General features: G+C 31.5%; 2 protein-coding genes across 2 annotated transcripts; both read right to left on the bottom strand.

The window, feature by feature from the left end:
- Window positions 1-875: 875 nt before the first annotated feature.
- On the bottom strand, window positions 876-2,098 carry LOC123710302 (putative inactive cysteine synthase 2). Its single transcript, XM_045662111.1, has one exon. It carries the CDS (start codon window positions 1,974-1,976, stop codon window positions 999-1,001), a length of 978 nt encoding a protein of 325 aa, XP_045518067.1. The 5' UTR covers window positions 1,977-2,098; the 3' UTR covers window positions 876-998.
- A 5,958-nt stretch (window positions 2,099-8,056) lies between these two features.
- LOC123710078 (juvenile hormone esterase-like) lies at window positions 8,057-10,974 on the bottom strand. Its single transcript, XM_045661770.1, has 4 exons — window positions 10,845-10,974; window positions 10,504-10,699; window positions 9,070-10,361; window positions 8,057-8,485 (listed from the first exon to the last, which is right to left on the bottom strand). Exons 2-4 carry the CDS (start codon window positions 10,636-10,638, stop codon window positions 8,317-8,319), a joined length of 1,596 nt encoding a protein of 531 aa, XP_045517726.1. The 5' UTR covers window positions 10,639-10,699; window positions 10,845-10,974; the 3' UTR covers window positions 8,057-8,316.
- Window positions 10,975-11,680: the final 706 nt, after the last annotated feature.

The raw sequence follows: 11,680 nt of genomic DNA, 5'->3' as shown, positions 1-11,680 counted from the left end.
ATAGTAAATTATTAGCCATAAGTTTTAATTAAAATCCAACGTTAAACATTAGACTGACTTCGTCTTTTCTTCTTCGTAGGATACGTCACAAATCAAGGAAGCCCTATAATTAGATGGATGTAAAAAGTGCACATGCCTAGAGCGATACGAACACCGATTAGTGTCATTATAAAAATCGGCAAATGGTCAAAAACAAGCGAAACCATGCAAAAAACACCTGCAGGACGGTTCGTCCATTGTTGTGAAATAAACGAAATTAGACACCTAAGCACGGATACGGTTGACGGAGTCTTTCATGTTTTATTGATACATATGTTAGTTAAAGAGGATATAATTACAGCAGAAATAAAGAAATTGTGTGACTTGTGTTAATGAATACTTTAAATGGAACAGGGCTATATTTTATTAATATAAAAATAATAATAACTAATCGATCGAATATTTGCTTAGAATTTAGTAGTAAGTTTTAATTTAAAAATAATATTATAATACAATCAGCAATGTACCACTACTACAACTAAGCAATACAAACGATTTTATTGTATTGGTACAGTTATTCCATTACTTCTGTTAGTCCATTATAATTCCGAGGACCATAAATATTTACGACTAAATATTAATTACCTACTTAACTGAATAATTACAGTTATGACTATGAATTGTGATTAATTTAATTTAAGTGTTAACGAGAAGTGTATTTATCATTTTAATCTATAAAAGATTTCAAAACATTCATCAATTCAATTGTACATCTGTTTTAAGTTTTTAATAAAACAAATTCTATTAAATAAAGTATTTGGTAACATCACCAAATCTAATAGGAAGTAACAAATGATATTTTATCTTTCGATACGGCGGTTTGAATGAAAATAATATTATAAGCAAATATTTTATTATTACAAATTATATACAAACATTTAGTAATTTACAATGTGCTCATAATTCACAAAAACAGCTATATGAATAAACCTTATGATTAAAATCAGTGTCTCTAATTATTACGTTAAACTTTCGGGCACAGGAGTATATTTCAAGCCACTGTCATTTAGTGAGGTCACCACCCATGCATCTTCTGGAATAAGACCAGACTTTAACAACTTGACCGCGGCTGCGACATTCGCACCACTAGTGTAACCAACATATAAACCCTCTTTTTCGCCAACAAGCTTCTTGTACTCCACCGCATCTTCATCAGTCACACTCAGAGTTCCGTCCATTGTTTCAAACTTAAACAAGTTTGGGATACACCCATAACCAGAACCCTGCAGCAAATGCAAAGGTTTCGTGATCGGGGTCCCCTTAATAGGCTGTGATCCTTCCGGTTCCACGACAAAGCATTTGATGTTCGGGTTTTTCTCCTTCAAATACCTCGTAGTACCAGCGAAGGTACCGGCCGTTCCAACAGTGGCGACGAAGGCATCGACATGGTGCCCACTCTGTCTCCAAATTTCAGGACCTGTTGTAAGGTAGTGGGAGTTTGCATTATCTTCATTGTTGAATTGATTAACATAGTACGCACCGATCTCTTCAGCAATTCTTAAGCCTTCGTCTTCAGCTGCTTTGACGTCATTAATGGTAACATTACCATAGGTCCCCTCCACCTGGGGTACCCTAATACATTTAGCGCCGAGAGCTTCCATGTGAATAGCTCGCTGCACACTGTTACCTTTCGACATAGTTACGGTGAGAGGGTGACCGTAAATAGCACACACGATTGCGAGACCACATCCTTGATTTCCGGATGTCACTTCTAACACAGGTTGTCCAGGTTTAAGCAGACCTTTTGCACGAGCTTCTTGAATCATGTGCATAGCAGATCTGCATTTAATGGATGCTCCGGGATTATTGAATTCACATTTTACTAAAATTCGTCCTGGTCCCGGATGCAGGCGATCGAGAGCGAGTAGAGGTGTCTCTCCGATGAGGTCCAGGGCTGATGCCTTGATTTCGTTAGGGACTCCGTTCACTTTAGCCATATTGATATTTTATTTATCTTGTCTATTCTGTTTTGTGACCTAATCAATACTGAATAATATTAACGTTCTCGGTCCGCTTTAAGTGGTCGATTGTCGTACGTTCGTGTGACGTTTCGTGAGCTGATAGTTTCGCATCAGTAGCAAAGGCACGTGAAGTGTTAATGAAAACATAAATGGTACAAGTAACAATGCCGTAAATGGCGAGATAAGAAGATGTACATATAAATCGATAACAATAACGATATTGTTACCAACTGGTCACATCATGGTCAGTGTCGGAATTTTATCAGCACTTTTACAATAGTTCTTTAGTCTTAAGTAATATATAAAGGTTACGAAAGTTTTATTATTTTAAATTATTAATGCTTGTTTATATATAAATTATTTATAGATTTTCTGTGGTCAATCAATTCAATACGCAAAATAATATTTTAAGTTTAATCTAATAAGTTTTTTATATTGTCTGCTATAAAAACTCATATTCATAGTGAATAACAAAAATTAATTAGTAGTCTTTATCAATTTAGACGTAATAAATTTTTAATGCGTAGTTGCTTCAAGCACACTCAGTGTCAATCTTCACACCATATAAGAATGGAAACAAAGAACAAACATTATATTTAAATTGTAAATTGTGCTATGGAAAATTTTGTTAAACAATGTATGAAACAGCATAAAAAAACACAATATAAAACTGTTTAATATGTATGTTTCTATTTCTGATAAATAAAATATCTTGCAGATAAGTGTCTTAAAAATTATCTGTCACATTTAAGTAGATAACACTTTATAAATATCATATTTTAAGGAACAAGATTTTTATGATTTTATGAGATTACCATAAAGACCTGTGAAACGATTTGACTGACTGAGGTGTTAAATGATTCCACTCATCGGTGAAATGTTCTGTAGGGCTTTCGTGGATTGTAAAGAGCCTTGCTAGAATTATAAATAATTTAGGTTATGAAAACCTCTTTTACCACACACAAATCTATAATATTAATAGATAAAAGAATATGTTAATTACCATTAAACCTAAACTAATTATCCATTGTCTTATTTATACAAATGTTTATAAAGTATTATTACGGTTTAATGTTTAAATAACTTTATTTCTCATTACAAAAAATGTATTTTATTTACATAAGAAACTTAATATGTATATACGAACGAGATATACGTCGCAATCAGCCCAATTTTAGTCTACTAGGTTCATTCTGATATGTTTCTTTAATGCACTTTTGAATTGGTTAAACGCGCTAACACTACGAGTTTTAGACGGTAATTAATCAAATAATTGCACAGTCTCAGACTTAATAAACTTCTTCGAAATATAATCTAATATAACAATAATAATCTTATTTAATTAATATTAAATTATGCTAAACATAGAAAAAAATTAAAAGAAAACAGCGCAAAAGCGAACATTTTACGCTGATTAACAATATTCTTTACCTTCATACTTACAATAATAAAAATGGTGGATAAATAGAACAATACGTTTAGTAAGTTTGGTCCCTGTGGCAGTGTACCTTTAAAGCTAAAGATTAATATATATAGGCTTAAAGTATATGCGAATTTAGAGTTGTATAATTTTATTAAAATAACAAAATTATTGATAATGTTAAGATAAAGTTTTGTAAAATATCACTCAAATTTCATATTCAGATATTGTTCTAACTGATTAATACTGATAATATTGCTTATAAATATTAAATGATATTAAACCAAAACTTCGTCTAGACGAGATCGTTATTTCAATAACAAATGTGTGTGTCAAACAACATAAAATATCAACAATGGTAATTACCTTAATATACAAACCAATAAAACCAAAACGTATTTCTCTTGTTTAGCTATAATTGTAAATGATTATTTCTTATTTAGATTTATGTAAGATATAAATAATAAATGGCGCCAAAACTCATATCACGCCATCAGCAGCCACAGATTATAAAAAAATGTTAAATGCTAATTGACTAGATTATTCGATTGTTCAACATTATGTTGAAATTCGCCAATACGTTATTTTATAATTAAGTCGGATTGTATTCTTAATGATAATGCATTTGCTTATAATATATTCATCCATCTTTGAACTCAGAAACCTTGACTATCTAACCATACACAAGCATGGGGAACAAAAAATATTTGACTACGTGTGATGAATTCAATTTATCTTTATACATATTCAGATAATAGTCCAGTATCTACGTGTTGACCTTATGTCACAAGTTATGGAATATGAACTAGCTGTTGACTGCTGCTTCATTCATGTAAAAATAAAAACAAGAACTAGTATTGTCCTTGGTATTAATAAGATATATATTTTGGCTTAAAGAAAAAAGCAAACACTAAGAACTAATGTCAAAAATTAAGACTTTTCGGTTACAAAATGTAATAAAAAATACATAATATAATTTTTTAAAAACATCCTTTTTTTTTAGGATAAGCCTGGGTTGTGTTGCAGTGTGAAAAATAATGTGTTATTGTAATAAGTCTTTAAAACCGTGTTGAATTTACTTATACATATTCATTATTAATCATCATTCATTCACAAGATACAAAACGGTTAGATTAGTGGAATCAACGATGACGTTACTACTACGTTAATGTTTCTTAACTTAAGTGTATTTGGGTCATTTAAGAATTATAATAAACACATAAAACTTGACGTTTGTTTACGTGTTTACAGGCATGGTACGTCATAGGGACTGGTGCGACGCTATTGGCTGGTTCTTGAAATTATGGATGTTTAGTTTGAATATTTAAAGCTAATAAATAAATACTTAATAAAATAACAATAGAAAAGATAACTAATAATAGATAATAATCTAAAATGGTTTTTAAATCTTGTCGATTGGCCTATTAACGCCATCGGGACTGAAACATTTAATAGTATATTGTGTACTTAGTTTGACGAAATCAAATGATGTTATACATCTGTGTCAAATATTTACATGAAAGTATTTAGTTTTACACGCTGTAACCACAAAGTTGTATTTTTTTTCAAAAGAGGTTTCATATACATTCATACGTGCCATTTTTTCGTATGTGTAAAAATAATTTATAAAAAATATACCTACCTAAAACTAATTTTTATACGATTACCATAAGTATTTTTAAAATGATACATGTAACACTTTGTTGACATAAAAAAAGTATACACAAAACGCCAATTCATCGTGATTTGGGCATTTTTTATTTGTTTTACTTATATTGATTTAATGTGGTTGGTTTACGATATATTATGTAAAAAAGTAGCTTGTTTTTTGGTATTTCGTTCATTTAAAGTCATTTATGTAACCGGTGGAATGTGAATTTATTTGTAATACCGTGTAAACCGGATTAATCTTATCAATTTTTGAAAGTCCCTCTCGAATGTAAAAAAAGTGAAGGCGCAGAAGGAAATCATAAAATACTTTAAACCTACTAGGTTATTTAATTAATAATTCGAAATTATATTTTGTCAATTAATTATGTCTTACACTTACTAATTTACGCGTTCTTATGTCATTCCGCAAATCAATGAAAAATACAAAATTTTAAACATTAATTGCTAAAACTTATGATCCCAATTTTAATGAATTTTGTATTATAACAATCTACGCAGATTCATCATCAAACAAATTAAAATCTAAATAAGTACCCAGTTGTTCCAGAATTTCGACTACGTGACATCTGACGTCATCCTAAGCCGAAACCGTTTTGGCGTCAAGAACAATTACCTTAATAGTGGAATGTAACTTTCACCCTTAAAATATTTTTTAAATCGCGAACACTATCATTAATCGCATTATGAGCATATCAAACATGCAAATTACGTATCATGTTTGCGCCAAATGGCAAACATGGCTATGCAAATAGCTGTCAGTTGTCACCCCTCACAAGCCGTAACAAGTGGCAATTTTGTTTAACAATGCAATTTATGAACAGAAAAATGGACTCAGCACTTATTGCATTAAAAACTATATTTAAATGATAAAATGAACTCTATTTCTATATTAATAAAGGTGATAGGAGTTTTTTCGAATAAGTCCGTATGTCGTCTAAGGCACATGTCAACATTGGTCGATTCACGATTGTTAACAAATAAAAGTACAATTGCGTACAATGAAAGTCATCATTATAGTATGAATGGTGCCAAATGTCAGCAATTTGATAATTGATGTAAAAAATACTTGGAAATAACTTTTCAATTATGGATTAAGTGTAAATGATTTACATCCTCAAAAGGGGATTATATTTACTCATAATTTTGCTTATAACGTAACGTATATTCCAACTTTTACATAGGAATATTGTAGTGTCGCAATAAATTACGAAAACCACTTCAAACGGTTAGTCCGTACCGGTCATAAGTAATGTTCAGTCGATAAAACTTACATATAAACAAAATGTGTGTTCATTTCAATAGGATTAAGAAATTATCGGGTAAATTGGATTCACTGAAAATCAGATCTAAATATCGCGTTCCCACGCCGTGCCGCGGCTGTGCGCACACCTGCAAGACTCAAGACAATACAAGCCTACATTCCACTAGTGCCTAACCCTCTATGCCTTTTTGGTAGTATGGCACTAAAAAATAATATATGATTATGAAGATCTTGATTTATACATAGCGGAAAATTGGAAAGACTAGACGTCACTTTCACAACTAAAAAGGGGTTTAAATTTGAGGTACATCATTTATATCAGCGAAACAATATCCGGGTTCCATATAAAAACACCAGGCGTAGATAATTGTTACAAGTCCTATTTTTTCTATAAAACGAATAAACTACAGATATTCGTTAATAAATTTCCATTTTAATGCGCTTCCTATTGTAATGGGATTGTCCATACAGATAGTAATTACGTCCAAAAACGATTAACGAGCGACATTTTTAAGAAAACACTTGGTTAATAATATACTTTCAACAAATATTTCCGATCCAGAATGGTAATATTCCTTAGGAAATAGCCACCAGAAGCGCATGCGCAACTTCAAACAGCGACAGCGATACCGATCCCAACGTTTTTGAATGTAGTTGTCTCGATATTATGGTGATGGCTATTCGGCCTGTGATAGCACGAGTGAACCAGTTTCAAGTTACAAATTATACTACTTAAGATATGCATATGCATGCATATATATATATATATATATATATATATATATATCTAAGAGTGGTGTTGACCTAGTGGCTTCAACGTGCGACTCATCCCCGACGTAGTAGGTTCGACCACGTTCGATTTCTTACGATTTTATTCAGAAAATATTTAACACAAAAGACAATATTGTATTGAGTAATTTCAATAATCAATTGATTATTCAAATTAGGATGCTACAGCAACCTTAAAAATAGAAATATGTACACGTATATAGCAATAAAATTAAGTTTCCTAAAAACACTTTGTGTCTGCTTATTATTTTGTACATATGTCGCAGGCAACTAGCTTAATTAGTCGTTCAATTAACAGCCTAGCCTTTTAACTAAACAGCGCCGTTAAACTAACGACCCGAAGATTTTGTAACATTTAATAAACGGGCTGGCTAACGCTTAGGCCATTATCATGAAACATCGGACATAAAAAATATTTTATTAAACATTAAATTACGTCACAGCTAAATTCACATTATTATTGTCGCTACACTCTTACATTGTACTTGTTGTTTTTCATTTAACTTTAGAAAACACCATCGTGGTTTGCCGACGACATATTGAAGAGTTTTCGAGTTTAAAAGTGGCAGAAAGTGAAACTAAATTTAAATTAACAGTCAACAGTTGTGTAAAACAAAAAGAAATGTATATTTCTTTTTTTTTTGACGTTCATAAGTGTACATTGTGTTACCTATATGAATAAATGATTTTTAACTTTGACTTTGAACAGGCTAAGCAAGTAATGAAACATTATCGATCAAAGTCATTTGCCTAGATCAACAGTCAACTGGCTGAATATCTTTCAGGCCGCTAATTAAACGGCGCTGTATAGTTAAGAGGCTAGGCTGTTGATTAAAAGGCTAGTTACGCTAGTTGGCTGCGACATATACAAAATGCTATATTAAATTGGAATATTACAATAAATATAATTTTGAGTCTTTTAGTAAAATTGTAATTTCCTTTAATTTATTAAACAATATTTATTACATACAATCACATTTAATCACATACAGAAAATTGTATACTTAAAGGCATGAACAGTTTCTATAAACACTGTTTTATGTTACAAATGTTTGAAACACAATAACTTTGTTATCTAATTTGTTTTCTTCTGTAATAATTATGTAACTAATCTAGCAGACTTTTCATGACAAACATGCACAGACGGTTTAAATATATAAAGATGTTTATGTAACCTATGATTTATAATAATTTTTATACAGCTCTTTGAAAAGTTTCATACGTTTTGGGTATAACTCTTGTTTGTTGGTCAAATCTTTATCAATTTTTAAATATGTCAATCCAGTTTCCGCTACAGGCTCCCATATACAAGGTAGAGACTTGTCAGTCTTCGGTGTAGGATTTCTGTGAAATAGAGTAATGTATTTTTAGAATAAGGGAGTAGTTATAAATAAATAAGTTAATTAAATAAAAGACAGTCTAACTAAGCATCTCTTTTAGGCTACAGCCGTTACATATTTTTTATTATTATGATTATCTTTAATATTCCAATTTACTTTTATAAGTTATTTTATTCATGTTTTTCTCTTTTTATTGTGTATATATAACATTTATTTTTGAGCAGACTCTCAAACCAGAACTTGAGGCCATGTAAACACAAATCTACTAAACATTTTATTAAGGCAACTATAGTTTCTATTTTACCTTTATATAAATTTAAGGACATGCAGTTATATTGATGTTTTGAAAAAAAAAATCTTAAGACAGATAAATGAAGAAATAATATATTGTTATCATTTTTAGTGTATATGTGGACTTAGTAGGTGCTTACTAACACTTATGTGCTAAATTATTATATATGTTAGTTTTATGATGCATAATCAAATATTAGTCATATTTTATCTTAACTAAAACTGATATAATTATGTCTTAATTTCTCTGTCTTAAGAAATGTATTTTTTGAAAGATATAGAATAAATAAAGCTTACCCAAATTTAGCAAAATTAGTCCACATAGTACATAGTCTCTCCTTCACTAATATATCTGTTTCTGATAAAGGATCTTTCAGGATTTTACTCTTCACAAGGTAACCTCCATCATCCCCATGGCATGCACCTTCTCTCTCAATCTTCATTTTCTTTTTTAAATAATTCAAACTTCCATCATACGCAAACTCATACAAGTAAACTGGTGAATTGTGTTTTGCAATTAACATTGTGGAAACATAAACACCACCAAGAAAATCTACATCTGAGAAGAAATCAATTGCAAAGGAATCAACATCCTTGTAATTTTTTTCACCCTCCATATAAACACATTTTAGTTGAGTTTCCATCTCAACCTTTTGTGTTGCATCAATCTCAAAGGGAAGGTGAGATAAAAAGTTTTTCTCCTCTGTCAATTTTTCTAAAATGGGGCCTCCATGAGACACCATCAAAAGACCTTCTCGGTCACAAAAACCAGCCATATAAGGAACTTTATTAAACTCACCCTGAGCTAATAAATTATAAGTTGACTTAGTGATAAAAGGCTCCCAATCACCTTCTTCTTCAATAGTCGGTACAAAACCAAAATGAATACCTCCTCTCCATTTATCTAAAGCCAATACAATCATAGAGTTACTAATCAACTCATCAAGTGGCATCTTTTTCAGGTACTCTAATAATTCTTTATTATTATTTGTATTTTTTTTCTTCAAAGTTAGTATCATTTTGGCTAGATCCTTTACTTTTTGGTTAGTTGTTTGCGCCCAGTGCAATAAGGAGGATCCTGACTGAGCTATTGCTTTATGAAATAAGCCTTTAGCCGTAGGTGAAAGCATTAAATATTCAACAGATGCTCCACCAGCACTGATACCAAAAATGGTAATATTTCCAGGGTCTCCACCAAAGCTTTTAATGTTTTGATTAATCCATTTTAGAGCTTGTACTTGATCTTTAAGACCCATATTTCCTGGGGCATCTTTAGTACCCAAACATAGAAATCCTAATATACCTAAACGGTAATTTAAAGATACAACAACTACATCTTTTTCAACTAAATAGTCAGCTCCATGAATAGAGTCATCTGTTCCACTACCAAAGACAAAGCCACCTCCATGGAAGAATACCATCACAGGTAGAGCCACACCATCGGTTGGAAGTTTAGGAGTATATACATTTAAATATAGACAATCTTCATCCCCAACCACACTCATTGTCTCTTTGTCAAACTGGGCACATATGTTGCAATCTTTTGTAGCATCACGGACCCCTTCCCAAGAGTCTGGAGCTAAAGGTGGCTGAAAGAATAAAATAAATAACAATAACAATTTAGGCTAGAAAAAATATGAAATGTGATTTGTTAAATCTTAATTCATTACAAGAAAATTAATGAAAGACAAATGAAGCTTAAGACCTATTGAATTTATAGTGTTTACTTACAGAAAATCTTAGCTCATTTATTGGAGGTTTAGCATATGGTATACTTTTAAATGTATAGAACTTGGTCCCACTATCACTTTCACTTAAAAACCCTTGTAATTTTCCTTGTGATGTTTCTACAATGGGATTCGACATCTTGGTGATAAAAATATTCTTTGTTTGCACTTTAAAAATAAATCATCGGCCACCGGCAAGTCTGAAAAAAATATTAATAAGGTTTTAAAACACTTAAGAAAGTTTTTTTGTTGACTGAGACCTGTAAGTTATCTAATGTCTTACTAATTAGTATATTTTTATACTAAACTCTCAGATTAAATCTTGAAATATCATTAAATACTAACGTTTAAATTCCCGAATGTTCGCCAAAGTAGGACGTATGACATATACGACTTCTGCTGAAATTTCCGATGGTGATTGGTGAAGCTCTAGCGAAAAGCAGAAGCTCTGCCTTCAGCCTTGCCAAAACGTCAACTTTTTACCGTCATACTCTCTCTGCCACAGAATATAGTAGCCTGGATTTATAAAAACAAATTAAAGTAAACCCCCATCCACACTCTCCACGAGGAGACACGAGTGGAAATTATAATATTGGTAGGCACATAAAGTAGCAAACGCAGTTACCCCAATTATGTCCATCTTATACTTAGTAGATATAGTGAGAAACTAAATCGAGTGCAACCTTGACTCGCCAGTGTTCGTGGCAAGGGCTTCGACAATGCGCCTCGCGAGAGTCTGGAGCCGGCTTAAGCTTATACACATTGCATAATTATGCCTAATAATATACCATATATACAATTATTGCTAAAATCTGTGGGATTTTTTGTTGTAGTACCGTGACCATTAAACTGCAAAGCAGCATTAGGAAAATCAACAGTATATGCGATAGTGCCACCAAGTTCTTGTGACATTCTGAAGTAAAAAAATAATGTATACATACAGGTTCACTTTTAAGACATCACTAGAGAGGAGAACGCCCGATAGTTTTTTTCCTGCAACCTCTATTCGAAACCGCATCAAATTATTATAATATAGCTTATAAGTCTAAATAACCGTGCCGTTATGCTAATTTTTGAATTGACAAAAAAAACCTAACGATGCAAAATTAAGATAAAGATATTGTTACGAGCTAGGGGATCGGATAGAAATGGCCAGAGATCTCTTCAAGGATTAATTTTTA

Source organism: Pieris brassicae, chromosome 5, assembly GCF_905147105.1.
Source record: "Pieris brassicae chromosome 5, ilPieBrab1.1, whole genome shotgun sequence".
In the NCBI taxonomy this organism is placed as follows: Eukaryota; Metazoa; Arthropoda; class Insecta; order Lepidoptera; family Pieridae; genus Pieris; species Pieris brassicae.
This window is presented reverse-complemented; position numbering and strand designations above follow the sequence as displayed.

What these genes read in the sequence shown, in the direction of transcription:
- LOC123710302 (XM_045662111.1), bottom strand. Translation starts at nt 1,976, where the DNA reads ATGGCTAAAGTGAACGGAGTCCCTAACGAAATCAAGGCATCAGCCCTG.
- LOC123710078 (XM_045661770.1), bottom strand. Translation starts at nt 10,638, where the DNA reads ATGTCGAATCCCATTGTAGAAACATCACAAGGAAAATTACAAGGGTTT. An exon ending in TAAATGAGCTAAGATTTTCT is followed by an intron (nt 10,362 to 10,503) that starts GTAAGTAAACAC and finishes TTATTCTTTCAG; the next exon opens with CCACCTTTAGCTCCAGACTC. An exon ending in ACTAATTTTGCTAAATTTGG is followed by an intron (nt 8,486 to 9,069) that starts GTAAGCTTTATT and finishes TCTATTTCACAG; the next exon opens with AAATCCTACACCGAAGACTG.